Raw genomic sequence first — 18902 nt, 5'->3', positions numbered from 1 at the left:
AACAAAATGTTTGTGCATAATCTGTGCATCATTAGAGAGTTTTAGCGGTGCTGCTCGTGGGGCAGGGTACACGTCCACGCTATATTATACGCTTCAGCCGTGCTAAACGTCTTACAATTTCTGACAGACTTTTAGAGAGCTTAGCCGAAGCGTGTTTGACTTTGCCCTTATGTACTCCATGCTTAAACATTTGTAGTATAAATCTGCCCAAATGGGTTGTTCCTCTTGGTCGCGACGTCTCGGTACGGATTAGGTCCCTTCGAGGGGCGACTGAAACGGCACTGAACTGCGACGCCTGTGCGCAACGATCAATATGGTTGTCGTCAATCACACGACATAGGCCGTGGGTGTGCACAAACACGAACGAGACGGCTCTTAGCCTTTCCTGGGCATCCTTAATTTGCATAGAAAACACATGCACACGTCGAAAATTAAAACGCACTGGGACTGCACGAAGATTCACAGCACCTGGCTGATTTCAGGGACTCTGTCTCGCCCAAGAACCGGTGCATCATTTTCGGCTTCGCGTCGCCAAGATCATTCCATATCGCCATTGTCTGCATTGTGAAGATTATATCGGCGGATTTAAGTTGGGGAAGCGGGTGCACCACAGGCTATGAGCGGCGAATCTTGGCTGTTTCTACTGCACCAGAAGAAGCCGCATCGATATCAAAAAGCGGACGAGACAGGACGTCTAAAGATGTTTTCGCCTCCACCAGTGCTTGAGATGAGATGCACGTGGCATCCCAGTATGAGAAGGGATTGCCCTTCACTCGACTCGCTTGATCAGTCTCTTGGAAAGCTATAGAAAGGAAGCGAATCGATCGCTTCTGCTTGCGTCTGAGGAAGAGCAGAGGACTAGAGTTTATTGTCAAAGACGAAGGGCAGGTTCCTGGCCGAGGCGGCCGAGGAGGCAGTGGAGGCCAGCGTGGAGGAGACCGTGGAGTTGACGACCGCCAGCACCTCGTCGCCCATCATGATGCTGCCCACCGAGTTGAGAATGCCCAGGTAGAGGAAGCACGAGACGATCTTCATCAGCATGCCCGGCAGAATCTGCTCGTTATAAGTGACGTACAGTCGTGAGCAATATGAGAGGGGACAAACTTTTTGCAAAAAAATGCTAATTCTCTGGCTAGTTCTTCACTAAATTTTGGAATGACTTGAGATGCCAAAAGGAAACAGAACAAACTGTGCTTGTCTCGTATAATTACGGAGTCCCATCTCATATCACTTTAGACTTTGCGGTTTAACTGTTTTGAGCCGTTTCCTTCCCGGGCGACTGCGAATAGCGGTCATATTTTACTTCACCCTTCTGTTCAGCGGCTGTTAAAATTGGTGTGGTTAACACTTTCGACAGAAACATTTTTTTCCCCTCTTTTCCAGTCCAAGGGCCGAGAACGCGTGCCTGTCGCGGCCCTCATTTCGGCGACTGCCTGCAACTGTAAGTCGAGGCCGTTTAGTAATTTCTAAGTATAAACACTCATGCTTGTCTCCAGTGTCTTAATGCGTTCACATAGACGCTCTGTGTCGACGAGCATGCGCAGGCGTAAGGCGCGTACCATCTCGAGTGCGGAGATGTAGGAGATCTCGAAGATGATGGCGTTTCGCGCGCCAGACGAGGGCATCATGTAGTTGAACTCGGACGCCGCCGAGACTGGCAGCATCAGCCTCAGAGGGTGCATCTCCGTCAGCTGGCTCTGCGGGGTAGGACATGCGCGTACGCATAAACGAGGGCATAGAATGACTTTAATACAATGCTTCTGGCTGAGGCATGTAACCATGGCGCCGCTGCGAACTGCACAGCTGCTAAAGGGTTTTAGCATGGCGTACACCGTCACAGCGCCCCCAGGCGGCCAATAGGCACGCGCAGACGTCCTGTCATATCTGTAAGTCTATGCGCATGGAGGATAGACATATCAGCTTAATAACGTTGAAGGAGTTTTGTTGATTGTTTCTGATCATTGATCATGTGTGCGTGTATGCTCAGTGCACGGCAGTGCAATCATTTAATTTATTGCTCAGGTCTTTTGTTCAGTGCGTTGTTGGAGGATCAACTGTTCCCTGTTCGGCCCTTGAGTCTTTTTTTTGTTTTGTTTTTTTGAAGCGATGTTTATTGCCTCAGGGCATAAAAACTATGAAGTGAGAGATGAGTAAGATGCTTAAATAAATGAAAAGAGGTGGGCTGATTTGATGAAATCATGAAGTGAGCGATGATATGGACCCTGTGTCCAGGCAATATAGGAATCCGGACTGTCCGGTTAAGTCCCACTGCCGCCTGGTGCCGAATTCTCGTCGGCTTCAGCGCCGGGCAGTGCCACAACAGGTTGTGGATATCCGCCTCACAGTCTCTGTTCTTGCAGACTGGACACCCGTGGCGGGGATATAAATCTTTGAAATGCGGCCACTTGCGTGTCGCAGCTCGAGTTAGGGCAACCCCGACCCGTATCCTCCGAAGCGCCACCTCCTCTGCACGGGTGAGACCACGGGGGAGGGTTACCGCACACGGAGGTATTAGAACACGTGTGCGGCGCCGGAGCTGTTCCTTTCTTGTTAAAAGGAGGGTGGTGTCATCCAGAGTGAGGACTCGAGGTAAAGACGAGGTTGGGGTCGCAGAATCTGCGCAGCTTTGTGCGCTCAGGAGGTCACGCGGGACTCACTCAATACGGATTTGCTGCGGGATGCGTGCCGCTAGACGATGGATGTTTTGGCAGATTTCTGGGGTGCGACTGACTGTCGCAGTAGCGTGTGACTTGAAGGGCGTCGGTGCGAATGACAATGCGGGCCGTGGGTAGCATGGGAACGGCGGCCCTTGAGTTCTAGGACGCGCGTCCACAGGAACGACAACGGGCGCGGCGTATTAGCGTAAGTAGTTTCAAAGCGTGTACACGTGTACTGACCACGTTTCCGGCGATGTAGTAGAACTCCGGCAGGCGGTCCTTGACGGTAGTCACTTCGGAGGCGGTGGACGTGAGAAACAGGAAGAAGAGCTCCACCCAGACCGTGTTGGCTGAAAGCTGCCGCGACCAGTCCATCAAGGCCTTGAACACGCCGCACTCCTGCACAGGGCGTGAGTATACACGAAGTGGTGTGCTTATAAATCCATCTTAGTCAACTTAGTGCATCGAAATGATAACATTTGCTAAGCGCGTTCACCGGAGGGGTTCCCGCAGTCCGGGGCTATATACAGACTATAGAAGATAAGCTTGAACAGCATCTCGCGCGCGGCGAAAGCCTATAGGTGATTCGACCATAGCAGCCATTGCTATAACCTATAATATTACCTGCTTTGACAGGACAAATATGTGAGTGATATAGTAAAGACGGAGTCAAAGAACGAGAGAATGAGGTCTGCAATAGTCGTCTGCCTTCCGCGTGCACCCCGTGCAATATATATACGGACCCCGAGTGCGTAAGAGATGGCGATGTTGCCGGACATGACGAAGATGACTCCCCAGGGCATCTTGTGGTAGACGTCGTTCCACTTCAGGATGCGGTTCTTTAGCTCAAAGTTGTGGAAGTCCGAGGGCAGAAGGAAGGCCAGGATCACCACAAAGAAGCCCACCGTCGACTCGCTCACCAGGCTGCGGGCGCAAGCACACAGTCCGTTATCAACCGCACACTCTCGACGGCAGAATTAGACGGCCCGAATTATTGCACGTTCCCGGCCGTTAAAAAGACGGTTCACTAAACGTTGACCTTCAAGACCTTTCATTTTCAAGTCATGAATTCTCGGAAAAGGAGAAAATGTTAAGGGTATTCGTGCATTATCAACGATGTCGCTAGCTATATGTCGCTGACATTAATTTGCCAACGAAATAATCCTTTTTCTGAAAAATCGCACCGAAACTGGACACAACATCTACGCCACGCTGTGTATTGATGTTTCGACGCGAGGACGAAGCGTGCGAAGGTTTATAGAATTTAAGGAAGCAGAAAAGGGCTAAATGTATAGGAATGAAAGTTGACAAGCACTCCAATACTTTCCTCCTCTCCCGCGTCACTAGAGTGACAGCTTTACTACGGTTCGACCACAGCAGCCGTACGGGTAAGTATTTGTGCTTGTGTTCGTTAGGTGCAAGTAAGTCCGAACCACGCATATGTTTCCACAGTGGTCCGAACCGAGTCTCTTCGTCGCAGAGACTTGAAGCGGAAGCAGCGAAGCCCGCGAAACCCAGAACCTGATAGCGGAGGAGAATCATAGCTGCATCATAGCTGTAACTAAGCAAAGTGGCGTGTTCATTTCGCAAAGATCACAGCGCTCGGTAGCCTGTTTAAATTTATTCTTCCTGGCCAGTCATTTCCCCACACGCCTTGTTTTTTCAAAGCGCCCCCTTTACTCGTAACGATTTTTTTTTTTCACTGATAACTATCAAAAAATGGCTAAAGCACGGGACTTTGCCTTTCCATAACCGAGTTCCTTTAGTCGGGGTGCGTTTTAGAGTATTATAACATCACGCCAAAGGAGCGCAGCCTGTTTTTAAATATCGCGGGTCTTTTTTAGGTTATGAAAATCAATGTGATATGAAGTCTTTTTCTACATTCGCTGCAACTTGTGTGCAGAAATTTTTGCACTAATGTTAGCAATATGAAATTTCGCCCGTTTTCTTTGTTCAACGATAATTAATTTTGGGCGCATTAATAATAATAATTGGTTTTTGGGGAAAGGAAATGGCACACTATCTGTCGCATATATCGTTAGACACCTGAACCGCGCGTAAGGGAAGGGATAAAGGAGGGCGTGAAAGAAGAAAGGAAGAAAGGGGTACCGTAGTGGAGGGCTCCGGATTACTTTCGACCACCTGGGGTCTTTAACGTGCACTGACATCGCACAGCACACGGGCGCCTTAGCGTTTTTCCTCCACAAAAACGCAGCCGCCGCGGTCGGGTTCGAACCCAGGAGCTCCGGATCAGTAGTCGAGCGCCCTAACCACTGAGCCACCTTGGCGGGTCTTGGGCGCATTAAAAATATATATATATATACGGAGACCTGGCCAATACGACTGCCTAAAAGTACTCATCTAGACACCACACTAAAACCACGCACCACTTCGGGCAGCGCGTTGCCATTTTTAAATCTGTGGCATATGGTACTTGGAACGCCCTTCATATTCGCATTTCTTTCTCCCGCTACAACACGTGCGGAAGCTGCTACAAACGCTGCTCAAAAATTTTCTTGGCCATTCCCACCGCTGTATTTGCCTTGTTGCAACGAGCACCGCTCTAGTGAAACATGTATAGTTGCGCAAAAGGTTTGTTTTTTTAACTGTGCATTTTTTTTCTTCTAAAGATCACCAGTACGGTGATCACCAGTCTACAAAGACCGATGTGCGTTTGAGCATGCTTTGCCTGGCGTGAGCGCCGAGTCGTCGAGCTATACAGCTGCCACGTACCAGCACCACAACAGTTCTGCACATCGTTCTCGTTTCAGGGGAAAACCCGGCGCGAGCTTATCAAGTATACCATTCGTGCGCTAAAGTCTCCCAGAGAGCCTATTTCGTCAGTGGTGGCATTTTAGAAAATTAGTTCGCACAAAAAAAAAATTAAAAACTTCCACATGTTCCAGCTTCAGAACATAGATATTAAATCTGAATTATACTGCTGAAAAAAAAATATGCCGTGACCAGGATTCGAACCTGGGTTATTGCGGCCACAACGCAAGGTACTAACCACTATACGATCACGGCTGTCCCAGGGACGTAGTCGCAACGCAGTAGAGCACATGAGCAGAACAGCTGTACTAACCACTATATACGGTCATGGCTGCCCCAGGGACGTAGTCTCAAAGCCGTAGAGCACAGCAGCCGAACAGCTGGACAATGGTCTACACCGCGTAACAACATCTGGCAAACCTGTTCGGGTGAGAATTTGCATGCGGCGCGATCACGCTATTTTCCGTTTTTCAAAGCACTCTGCATAGCCTTCGCATTCCAACTTTACTGTTAAATCGAGCAACAGCTCGTAAATGGCGTCTAAAGTGGAATTTGCGTTCCATCAAATTACATATTGGAATGCTGAGTGTGAAGAAAAAAAAAAGTTAAAAAACTATGCCGTGACCAGGATTCGAACCTGGGTTATTGCGGCCACAACGCAAGGTACTAACCACTATACGATCACGGCTGTCCGAAGGACGAAGCATTCTGTCTTAAAAGGGCATGCTATTGGTGGCACGAAGTTGGCTAGGCAATGGTTAGCGTTACATTGTGTTTTTCGCATAACACGCACTGCCATTATGACCACTTTCACACATTCAAGCCTACAAAATCTCTTTATCATGACTAGCGCACACAAATTATAGCCGTAAGAAATGGAGCCTTTGTGACTACCCGTTCATGTTTTGTCTCTTGTAGCCCTTGTACTGAGCCTCAAGTAGGGGGGTGTTATTCGTAAATATATTAATTGACTTCAAGCGACGAGTCTCTACACGTTCACAGCTCTCAAAACAGTCGGCCATTATTCCCCACGCACACACTTTGAAAGACACACATCGACCCCGCTTGTCAACTGATCGCCCTTCATGATCGTTATGAAGAATGTGTCGCCATCTACGTTGCAACAGAGACAACGTAATGGCCTCCGAGATGTGAAAACATTTCAGAGGCCATAGTACGACATATTGAAGTTCCGTCGATGGCCTGCACGCTGTGTTTCTTTTTTTTTTTTTCTGTAACATATGAACATCTTTGCTAAGCTGTTTGAGACAGTCATTCACGCACAGCTGTCATTTATTTTCAAAAGCCACCTACATGAGCATTAGCATGGTTTTCGAAGCTTCCTGCCGAGTGCAGGTTTACGATGATTATTTTCACTGCAGCAAGGCCACTGACTGCATCCTTCTTGAAAAGCTGCCGAAGTATGGGCTTTGTGCGAGCGGAAATGGAGACTGCCGTCACACGTGATGCGTCACGCGTGACCTTGTGGCGTCATCACAACCTGAGTGACCTGAGGTTGCGGAATGGGCCTCGAGCACCACCGGTGGCCGCCGCGGTCGGAATCGAATCATCACGTTAAAGTAATGAAAGGGTAGCTAGGAACCTAAATATTACACCTTAGATACTCATAAGATTAAACTGCTGAAAGGACGGACACTGGAAAATTTATCGTCAGGATCGAACTGCGCATTATCATATCGTCTTGCAGCCAGTCAAAGCCATCCGGGTATAGGTACCGACTTACAAATAATGCCTGTACATTTGTGAGACAGAACTACGAATATACGAGTTATGACCTCCTAAACACGTTTCTTGTGTTTATTATGGGCTTGACACACGGACCCTGAAAACTTAATGTTCAAGAAGTGTAAATACCACAGTGTGGTACAGTTTCCTCGTCGAAGCCAACCATGATTAGCTAATGGCCAGAAGATTAAAAACTAGTCTTCCACAGCCTTTTTAAACTGGAATTTTCATTCGGAAGGCAATGACTCATTCTAGTGCTTTTAATGACTCATTCTAGTTAAGTCATTCCAATTGGAGAGACTAGTTTCCAACTGGAAAGTCCAATTGGAAGTCATTATAATATTCCTTTTTTTTAATCTTGATTGGACTACTGTATATGCTGTCGTCGGCAGTGGGATACCCAACACCATGTTAGAGTGGGAGCAAATGGTGCAATGTGAATCCGTGGTGCGGCAAAATATCTTGCTGTCTTTACGCACCAGGCTCTCCGACTATAGACCAAGGATCCATGACCCCCCGCCCACATGCGTTGACGGCGATCGACCGGCGGTATTCGTCGGCCCGAACACTCACCGCAGCCCGAGGTGGTCCTGCCAGCCGTAGACGATGTGCGGCTGCCTTGTCACCCACAGCGCCAGGCAGAGGAAGAAGAGGCCTGTCACCGTCATCTCGTTCAACCTGTGCAAAATAGCCGCGCGGCACTGTATCTCTGCGCGAGCGGGCATCACTAGAGCTCTGATCACGGTACCACGTGTTTCAGGGAAGGTGACCACTAGTTTTTCAAAGTAATGCTTTTGAGGAAAAGAGAAGCTTCTTGCGGCATAGTAATGCCACTGCTGGCGGACGTCAAAGAAATAGGCGAATCATGTTGACTAGTTAACTAAATTCTAATAGTTAACTTTTCAACCAATAGACACCTGATTGCAATTAGAGATTTGTTGCGGACCGTTAATAGGCACATCAGTTTTTGAATTTTGAAAATGCGATTACCCTAGCCGCTGTGGCTCGATAAAATTTGCCCACATCGTGCGAAAATGCATGCGCTTTCGAAAAGCATGCAGGCAAAGCAACCCCTGCAGTGCACGTAACTAGTCTAAATAGCCAAATTTCCCCGAGCCACAGCGCCGAGGGTAATCGCGTTTACGAAATTCTAACAACTGATATGGCATTACTAACGGCCGACTACAAATCTCTAATTGCGGTCATGTGCCTATCGGTAATTGTTAGAAAGTTAGCTATTAGAGTTGAGTTAATCACTTAGTTAATATGATTCGCCTGTATTTTGACGTCCGATAACACTGGTATTACTATGCTGTAAAAAGCTTCCTTTTACCTCAAACACCCAATTTTTATTAATTAGTCATCACCTTCCATGAAACACCCGGTAGATAGGCTGCACGCGATGTCACGGGCGCCATACTGCTCGCACAGCTTCTGCAAGGCGGTCAGACCAGGGGGCGTACTTTATAAGGATCTGTTATCCATTTTATTTGGCGTGACGGCAGTATCATACGAAAGCAGCAAGCAACATATCGGGGCATTCCCAAGGTAGCGGATCCCCAGCTCTAGGATAGCTTTCGCAACTCGCCGCACGCATTGGTTCAGCCAATGAGCCAATGGTGCACTCGCTGCCTATACGGATGCGCAAAATCCCCGGCTACGTCAACGAGCGACAGTCACCAATGCCACGGGACCAAATGGATCCGGAATGGAAAGTCCTCAAAGAATACGCTCCCAGCAGGTGCCGGAAAAGCGGATCATATAAATGCGTAGGTTCTCACCGCTATCCTGCAAGGCCACCAACATAAGAGAGCCACTGTACGTTGGTGCAAACGACTTGTAACTACAGTTAGCACGCTGACAGGCAAGATGTTCCTCAGGTGAGGAAAATAACGTTTACGGTCATGGGCAGCGTCCATAGAACCTCGTATACACTTAACCGCTTAAGTCTGGTTTCCAGTTTTAATAACGCTGCCGCAACTAATCCCCCAACCGTTGTCACCCCACCGGGAATGATATATCGAAATAAATTAGCTGCGTAGTGGCTGACCACGGCTTTATGCAGGTTGAAGCGTGTATATATACCCGACTGGCACAAACTGCGCCGCAAAATAACACCTCTTGGAAACATTACCACTGATAACGGTCATCATGTTGCTTTCGATGCCAGAGTGAAATATGTAGTACACGGAGGATGTGCATAGAAGTCGCAGCGGCAACATCCATTCGCCTACCCGTTGAAGTGCATATAATTGTGCTCTCAGGTGAGCTTTTCCAAAGTAGCTTCCGACCCAACTGCATGCAGTGCCCACGCATGGGCAATGCTTTTGCAACCGAAAAACTAAAGTCGCTCTCGGCATCCTGGGCTGGTATACGTATAATATTGCGACGCTGAAACAGATTCATTTTTTTTTTGTATTTCTCGCCTTTCGTCACGGCCTGAAGCGGTGTCACGCACTCGCGTGGTATATCGCTACGCTTAAGTCAGTACAGGATGGTGAAAGAACGCAATACTGCTCCCCTCCGTTAACTAGATAGCGTTAAGGAGCTCGTGTTGCAGAAAATCCGGCATCGCCGTCGTTGACCGTGAGCGAAAAATGCACGAAAAAGCCCCGGAGAGGCAACCTATATATAGGAGGCAGGAGGGAGGCCACCTAGAACACGTAACCTTGTGGCGTCATCGCAAACCTGCCCACCGGGTTGTGAGCAAACTGCACCGTGGCAGGTGGCAGTTACATTAATGATTGGTCGCTAGAGGTTGCTCGGCAAGAACAAATTGGGTCGCACAAGCCGGACCGGTGGCAGCACCTGCCTTCGCAGGGCAGTGGCGCATCCCTGCACCGCTGCACCACTGCGCCGTGAGGGGTATGAGGACTCCCAGGGATCTATCAATGTAAAGTCGAGAATGACCAATTCTGCATGCAATTTCAATCCTGCACGGCCTTTGTATTCCAAAGGTGTATTCCCGGGCCCCGTGTTCCAAAGGTGTTTACTTCTGGGAGGTATTGCTGCAGTGTGTGTCTCGTTATTCAGCGTCAGTGCTCCAAACGTCTTGAAGGCGAGAACCTTCGTCCTCGCCCCTCGGAGCTTTCAGGGATGCTACAAAAACGCCAGCTACACCGAGTTAGAACGAAACCCCTTCTAGGCTCTTTACTTTTTACTGAGGCTGTACGCGGACAGGTGGATGGGCGCTATCGACAGTGCACCACTTGCGGTCATCTCACCATGAAGGTCTGGATATCGGTGCAACTCACTCGGTAGGGGCAGCTGTTCCAAGCACTCCTTTGACCCAGGGAAAAGGAGAGCTTGATTTTTTTTTTTTTACACGGTACCGCATGTTTTACAGTAACTTTTTAGCGAAAGGAAATTCTGGACATGAAAGCGTAAGCGGAACTCAGTGGTGTTGCAATGAAATTAGCTTTTCTGAAAATTGCAGCAACGAATGCCGCTACTGTGACGTACTCTACATGGACGAAAAGTCGACAGGCGACGGAGGCCGACTGTAAACTGCACATTTGACTTGGTTTTGTAGACCTACAGAATCCGAGCAAAAGCTCTTCGTAACGAGCGCGCCAAGCGTCGCGGATGGTGTCGACGTACGTCATCTCTCCTAGCTGCTCCAATTTGCTCCGACAGACTTCCTTGGCGGCGGTCGAGTCCTCCGCCCCATCTTCATCGCTGGAAGGAAGAACAAAGATACGCATGTCTTTCTGTCGAAGGAACAGCGTGACGAGGGAAACGGGTCGGCTTAGCGCGACCTCATGCGCGTATGCTGAACCCAAATTAAAAACCAGGGATGCCGTATTTCACGACATAGCAACAGTTCAGGCCTGAATATTCTAAAGCACTGGTTAGTTTTGTCAGTGTAGGCATGCCATCCCGAGCTGTTGAGACATAAGACCAACTGGCGTACAGCGTTGTAGCCCCCAACCTTAAAACATAACACACGGTTCTTTAATCGGTATGAAGCAGGTATGCGACCGCCTGTGTACACCAGTCAGACAGTTTGTGAAGACCCGCATGAATTTCAAGTCGGCTGCGCAAACTATCCGAAAGTGGAATTGCCGACCTACATGGAAAACAAGCACCGATATGAAAAACTTGACAAATATACGTATGAAAACGCATTTTATATGTCTATAGCAAGCATGGTCTTTTCCATTCCACCAAAAACCAATTATTATTATTATTAAGCATGGTCAGCACGCATGACATGGTATAGCCATGCTCTAGCGTAAAGGAGAAAAAAAAAGGAGGCATTTATGATTTGCTTTTTCATCGCTTTTTCTCTTCAAATACCGAAAATTGCCCGTCGTATTACAGAACGGAATTAAGAGGTGAGCGAGGTTAGGTTATGTAAAGATGCGATATCTGCAAGCATTTGTTAACGTAACTATAGCAAATGAAGCCAGCAGCGCAGGCGACACCCGGGAAGACAGTGCCTCGTAAGCAGCGACTACTTCGTCGAATATAATCAGTGCTTGGCTGCGTGTGTGGTGGCTGCTGATCCCCAGGTCGCGGGATCAAATCCACCCGCGGCAGCCACGTCTCGATGGGGCCGCGTGCATTCTGTGCGATGTGAGCGCGCTTTAGGAACGCCAGGTGGCCGAAATGAGTCCCGAGGCCTCCGCGCCCGCTCTCATAGCTCGCGTGCATCTCAGTGGTACGTGTGTATGTTCGTTATATATTCCTATATTGGCTTTTGCAGCCGCCAGGTTATGTTCGAAAGGAAGACCAGTTCATCCGCAATAAGTAGCTGATATGTAGATCACATACATCACTTTGCAAGGTTCGCTATGATTTCATTCAATACACATTAATGTTGCGAGATGTGTCTACAGCTAAAGCGGTTAAGGCTTAAAAACAGGAACTGCGCTAAATAGGACAGCACAAGAAAGAAGAAGCACACGGGACGAGCGATACAAGTTTCTTGCTTTCGCGGTGTCGTCGGTGTGACACAACACGTGCAATGCGCTTGTCTGATTGGTGACAACACAATGATGCCATGGCAAAGCGCCATGCTAATAACAATATCGTTACTTGCAACAGAACGAGTGACGTCACGGGCACTCAAAGGTCAGTTGCTGTTGTTGCGACAGCAGGAAGAAAAGTGCACGGGCTTGCCCACTGGCTCAAGCTGAGCCACAATCGCTGCCACGTGCAGACAGTAGGAGAGTTGAGAGAGATGTGAAAGGAAAGATTGAAAGAAAGGACGCGCGTCGCAACAGGCCATGCGTGAAGCACGCCTACCCTACACACTTATACCATGACTGGTTGCTGCACCTGGCTACTCCAACACGCTCAGCAAAATCCGAGCGTAGCGTTATAAACGCAACGACATCCCACACCCCTACCAGAGTAGCAGTTAGCACTACCACGTAGGGTATAAGCGTTCGGTAGTTTTGCTTCATATACTTACTACTTCCTGAGGAACGTGTAGAAGACGAAGAGCCAAGCGAAGACGAGCGTGACCAGGCCGAAGGCTCCGTTGACAAGCACCCACTTGCTCTGGCTAATCTGGTAGCCGTACTGGCTGCAGCGTCGAATGGGGGTCACGCTTAGCGCGCGGTTAACTCGTGCACATGGTACGTTGCGTGGCCATGCCCTACTTTTGCAGCCTGTTTATGCTCGGACTGCCCAGATGTACAGGAGGCACCAGCGACCAACAGTATTTGAAGTAGAGGTCGTTACCATTTCTTAAACATACTTAGTATTTGATACGATTATGTCAGTATTAGCTCTCGCAGAGATCTTTGGGAGAGGAAACTGTCAGTAGAGACAGCCTAGTGCAGGAAAGGGTGGAGGGCGCTCATCAGAAACAGCTACCCCACATGAGACAAGTGGGATGTAGTCGAGGGTTTGACGGCATACCGTCTGGTCAGGAATCATGGTGATGCAGATTGCTGGTCACTGGCCAAAGTCAAAAGATGAAAAGACGTTTCGGGAGCACTACGGCTAGTGAACAAGGGAGCCGTAGTGCTCCCGAAACGTCTTTTCATCTTTTGACTTTGGCCAGTGACCAGCAATCTGCATCACAGACAAGTGGGATGTCAGCTGAGGGAAGAAGATTATAGTGTTGCGTGGCGACCAGCCGAAGAATGGGGCGAGATGAACGATGGCAGTGAGATTATATTAATGGCTGCTGGCCTAGCGCGAGCGCTCCGTCCCGCGCCACTGCCAGCTTCGTCGTCTTCGTGACAATATTAATGTCACGTCTTCGCTCAGGGTCAGAACGGAAGGCTTAGAAGCTTTTTTGCCATTATTTCCGTAAATTATGTTAGTAACAGGTACAGTACGACAGAATAGCGGACTTTCGTTAGTACATCGGGCAGGAACACCTTACAAACTCGGAACACCGTGCCCGCTGAACGTCAGCGGTAGTCGAAACGCATATTACCGTGTTGGCAAAGCGCTGTGTGTCAAACAGTATTATAAAATCGGTTAGATCGAAATAAAGGCAAGCTAACTAAAAGGGTATAATGCGAAGCTTGTAAATGTACGAACTCTTGCAGCAGTAAGTCGAGGATGAAACAGGGCCGGTTCGCGAGCATCACGGAGGTCCCGCTGACCGCAGCATAGCTCAGCGCCAGCATGAACGCCTTGCGCAGAATGGCACAGTGTCTGCGGAGAAACACGTGTGCGCGAGTGAGATTTTGCTTTACGAGAGGAGGTGTCAATAATGTCATTATCGTGTCATTTGGCGTAAATTAAATCCAACTGTGCCACTAACAGTCAAGCTGCTTTGATGCAGCTTTCATCTCGTCTTACTTGCCACGTCTTGCACAGACTAAATTGTGGGAAATAAACTCAAACATCACGGATACCGCTTCAGATCATCCCTTTAACGTTTTGCGACAGGTCACATATGGCATTGTGAAAACACAGCGCAAGGCACAAGGAGAAAAGACGAGACAAAAGGCACGAGACAAACACGTGATCGTCCGTGCAGTGTGCGTCGTGTGTTCGTGCTAGCCTTTGTCCTTGTGCCTTTTTGCGCTGTGTATTCCCAATGCAGTACCAATTAACAGTCAGCTGGTCCTTGCAAGCACATATGGCAGCTATTTTGGTAGCCATGCATATGGCACCAAGATATGGTTGATATCTTGCCACGCCACAAGTCAGTCGAATTGCCACGCATTGCTCTCAGCAGGACTCAGATCGCTACATAAAATATATGGGAGAAAGCGCCAGCGCGATCGCTAATTCGCGATGTTCACGTTCGGACCATGCGCATGCAGAAGAGTTCACATATATACAAAGGCCGCAGCACATGGACACCAACATAACCGGCAGCTCAAAGCGCAAATGTCAAAGTTGAACGCGATCACAGAGGCCCACGGGACGGGAGCAAAACCCAATGCGCAAGTCTGAATTAACGCAATGAGCCTGTGTTCGCAGCCTGTTTAGAACATTGGTTAGGGATATATGTCGACTTTGTCAGTTACATATGAGAACCTGTACAGCACAAATGCTTACGTCTGCTCTTCATGCAGCACATGGTCGTAGTCAGCTGAAAAAGAAAGCAAATCATGCCCTTGGTGTCCAAAATTTATCTACATCAACTGATGTCAGCTTGGGATAAGGGAAAGCTGGGCGAGTTGGTGTTGCTGGTAAAACATAGTGGAGAAAAACGAAAACGACACAGAGGAAGGAAGAACAGGCACTAACTTTCAACTAAAGCTTTATTTTAACAGGAAAGGAATATACGCACTTAACTGTAATGACGTCATCCGGTAACGCCATGTCCGGCCATGATGTCAGAAATAAACGTTACTTTAAGAACTCTGAGCAACTTATCTTTCGTTCGGGGTTTGAAATTCCCTTGAAGGCGCCCTAAACACCTACAGGGTGCGTCAAAAGTTCTCAGGCCGCATGGTTTGCTTTTCAGCCGTGTATTGTGGCCCTTAAAGGGGCCCTGAAAGGGGTTCTCACAAAATTTGCGATATGCCTAGGATGTTAAAGAACAATAGCTGCTTCGCTTTCTTTTAATGCGTTTTGTGGAAGCTGGGTTACCTGTAGATAAAATTTGAATTTCCTCGTGCTCGCGCCTTTCTCTTTCGTCACTTTTGCACACTGAACTGTCGGCGCTCCTCCGCCGGCTCCACCCACTCGGCCTCTCAGCCGGCTGCCGACGCGCACGGGAGTCCCCCAGGGGGCGGAGCTTCCGGCCGCGGCCATGGTAGCCACGTGGCGTCAGAAAGATTTTGCACGGCGAAGCGATGATAGCCCTCCGCTGCTGGCGTAACGAGCGCTGCATAACTCGTTGCGCGAGGATTTGGGAGAAAGCCCGGCACCGCAGGTCGCCGCGAGGCGTAGAAGTGCGAATTTAATATATATATATATATATATATATATATATATATATATATATATATATATATATATATATATATATATATATATATATATATATATATATATATATATATTGCAAATGGTCGGCTCGCTTTTGAGGTCTTGTACGCGGCATGAACGCTCGATGGCCTATACTCTACATAGTACAAGCATATTATAGCCAACTTCAAACACCCTTTTCAGGGAACTTTAAGATGCCAGCTACCAACGTCCTCAGGGGCGAGAATGATACGTCTCCTACCCATATTTTCAGGTTCGAGGGTGGATCGTAAACGCCCCGCTATACGACTCAAAAGCACACAATGTGGCCTGTAAACTTTTGGCGCACCTTGTGCAACAATCATGAGAAGAGAATTAGGACCGGTAGCGCCTTGCGAGTCAAGTCGTGGAAACACGTGAAACCAGCGGAGGACCTAAAGGTTAAATGCTGAGCTTTTGCGGTTTCCCTCGGCTGAGGGCGTGGATCCATACTTCACAAACCCTTGTCCACATGCTACCTTTCATCATTGTTTCTCGCTGTTTCAAAACGGGAACACTAGCTAGGTTGCTCTCCTGCCTCTGTCGCTCCTTTGTCATCTATTATCTCAGCGACCGTTATCCCGTCCACGTAAGCGGCGTCATGAGCGATCGAGAGAGCTTGAACAAACCATCTGCTGTTTTCAAACAGTGCGACTTGAAAACTCAAGGGTCGTGGCTAGGCAAAACGCTGTATCCCCATTCATGTGCCCGTATACTTAATCTTAGAACAATCCTCCAATGAGTCCATGCCGCTGCCCTTCTCGCGATTGGAACACCAGTTGCACCACCTTATCAGCATAGACTACAACACACTGCCTAGAGGAAGCACTGCCCTACCATACCTGCCCACTTGCACTGATGCCTTAGGGCTCGAAAGAGGTATTTTACCGTAGGGAGCGATGTCCTGCCCTTCGAGTCCAGCCCGGGCTTCCTGGTCGACGCCGGCTCCGCCCGCTGCAGCTGCTGCGGCCGCCTGCTGCTTGAGGCGCGCCTCCTCGTTGGCCTTGTTCAGCTTGATGACGCGCATTCGCACCTTGCTTGCGTACACCTCGGCGACCAAGGTGTCCACCAGTGAGATCATGATGGCCGTGACGGCCGCATCCGTGACAAACATGGCGAAGAGGAACACCAGCCACATGTACACTAGCAGCAGCCAGCGAACGCTGGTGCCCACGGCAAGTAGCAGGTAGAGCGCCATGCGCCGGTTCAGCTTGGATGTTTGCAACAGGATGGAGATGAAGAGACCCGACAGCGCCCGGATGATGTCGTCCTGCGAGGAGCACAAGTAGAGGCTCGCCACCGACGTCCATGGCCGCAGCCGGGAGATGGAACCCGACGAGCATTTGAGCGAGCTCACGTGAAAACTGCGGAGAAAATGGCTGGTTGTTTGGTTTGGTTTTATGGAGTTTTAACGTCCCAAATCGACTCAGGCTCTGAGGGACGCCGTAGTGAAGGGCTAGTGTCTGAGCTATTGGGTTTACGTACGAGTAGGCGCTGACAGAGAACGAAGAGGGTGAAGTTCACTGTGGTGGCAGATTAGGCTGGTCGGTCCTCTTTCTGTCCAGTGTTCCTGTTCTTGCATCCAGTGTCTCTCGCGCTGTGCTCCACTAGGCTGAAGTTGACTTTTTCACGAACCTGTCTGTACTCAGGGTCGACAGAGAGCAGTACTTCGTAACGCTGCCATGAGCTCTGGCCACGACCATATACTTATACAAGGCGTCACTGTATACGTGCCAATAGAGGCAAGCTTTGTCAGTAGACAGAGGTTATACGGGTGAAGCACAGTCCTAAAGATCACTGTTTATGATGCCGTTTGACGATATTCACCAGTAGCACATTAAATGTCTCGCTAAGCGCAGATGAGCCGTGGCCGCTTACGTTCATGTATCTCATGGCGACCTCCTTGGCAGGTATGAGGTTCGACAGTGGGAACACGACCAGGGGCACAAACGAGGCCACATGGTACGGGATGGGTTCCAGGGTCCATAGCACCACGATGCCGCCCACGGCCAGTCCGCACTGCAGAAGCTGTGCACGGCGAAGGAATGCCACGTCAAATGGAACGTGGCGGCTACTACGCGCCGATTCCCACGGGGCCTCTTACCCTGTCCTTGCCGAGGAAGACTCCGACGAGCATGGCAATGAAGACGAGGTAGCCGACAATGATCTTGTACTTCCTCAGCGCGTCCGACATGAGCATCGAGCGACTCGTGCTTGAAGCGTGCGAGGCCTCCATGGTGGCTGCGTCTTTGTTGGACGCATAAGAGGAAACATCGTCACCGCGGTTATCCAGGCCAGCGTGTGATGACACCCGGTACAAGGATCTCCATACTAGTAAAACGTAATATCTGTCGGCTCAGATTTATGACAGCAATGCTAGGGAGTTTACACAGAGCTCGCAGTATGTTCTTGGTGTTGGTAGCGCTAAAGAGCTGGGGACACGAGAGGCATACCTACGTTTTCAGCCTAACTTTAGAAAGCACAGGAAATGAATAAGGCGACTGAAACTGGTGGCCCGCGACAGACCAGGTGTTTTCAAAGGAATTCCGCTGCCGTTTCATGTCAGAGTGGAGCAGCAGACCATTGTGTCATATAACTGTCAGAAAGGAAATCGATTTCTGGCAATGGTGTCTGGCTGTAGAAATGCGACGGAAGCTGCGTGCTTGAGCAAGCTAACAGCTTAGATTGACTTCGGCCACTGTGGTTTTCCCTAACTGATGCGAAAGACACGAGACCTTCCTCCTGTTATAGACTTCACGCATGTCGTGCAGATGTGCTGTAGCATGCTTACGTGATGTGCTGCCGACGAACGGGGCTTTGCCAAAGGACTGTGCGAGACAGGAGAATCGGGGGATCGAAAATGCCGCTTAGCTAGTCAGCGAGCGAGGCACGCACCGCTCGAGACGCCAGCTTCTTCTTCTTCTCGTCCTTCTATCATGGACCATTTGTCCGTCTTTCACGTGTCGCTCGCCCTGTGCAGATCGGAGCGTTGCTCGTATAGCCACGGGTAGGCGGGACACAATCACGAGCCAATTTTGTGAAGCTGCCACCGATTTCGCAGCGAAGCAGATGTACAGTACTCACGGATTGAAATAGGACATTCGGAGCGCGTGGCCGTCGCTTCATGGAGCGCCGCCCATAGACGCGCATGGAACCAAGGTGGTGCATTGTGGTATGGCGCGAGAGGGAGAACATCTACAAAGCAGAATTGTTCCTTCCAGTAGCCAATGAGCCGGCCTGTGGCTTACCACATGCCTGCGTGGCACTGCAAGGCTAGCGCTCCGAATGTCCTATTTCAATCCGTGAGTACTGTACATGGGGCGCCGTTACTACACTTGAAAAAAAAAAATAGTG

General features: G+C 49.3%; 1 protein-coding gene and 2 non-coding genes across 3 annotated transcripts; all 3 read right to left on the bottom strand.

The window, feature by feature from the left end:
- Positions 1–857: 857 nt before the first annotated feature.
- On the bottom strand, positions 858–18445 carry LOC144118331 (sodium-dependent dicarboxylate transporter SdcS-like). The gene is made up of 13 exons (XM_077651286.1): positions 18340–18445; positions 17653–17795; positions 17427–17576; positions 16437–16818; positions 14652–14685; positions 13680–13796; positions 12595–12708; positions 10776–10853; positions 7749–7853; positions 3401–3581; positions 2898–3056; positions 1560–1697; positions 858–1053 (listed from the first exon to the last, which is right to left on the bottom strand). Exons 2-13 carry the CDS (start codon positions 17782–17784, stop codon positions 859–861), a joined length of 1785 nt encoding a protein of 594 aa, XP_077507412.1. The 5' UTR covers positions 17785–17795; positions 18340–18445; the 3' UTR covers position 858.
- TRNAH-GUG (transfer RNA histidin (anticodon GUG)) lies at positions 5613–5684 on the bottom strand. The gene has a single exon. It is a non-coding gene; the product is annotated as a tRNA-His (tRNA).
- On the bottom strand, positions 6046–6117 carry TRNAH-GUG (transfer RNA histidin (anticodon GUG)). The gene has a single exon. It is a non-coding gene; the product is annotated as a tRNA-His (tRNA).
- Positions 18446–18902: the final 457 nt, after the last annotated feature.

This window comes from Amblyomma americanum, chromosome 2 (assembly GCF_052857255.1).
Source record: "Amblyomma americanum isolate KBUSLIRL-KWMA chromosome 2, ASM5285725v1, whole genome shotgun sequence".
Taxonomy (NCBI): Eukaryota; Metazoa; Arthropoda; class Arachnida; order Ixodida; family Ixodidae; genus Amblyomma; species Amblyomma americanum.
This window is presented reverse-complemented; position numbering and strand designations above follow the sequence as displayed.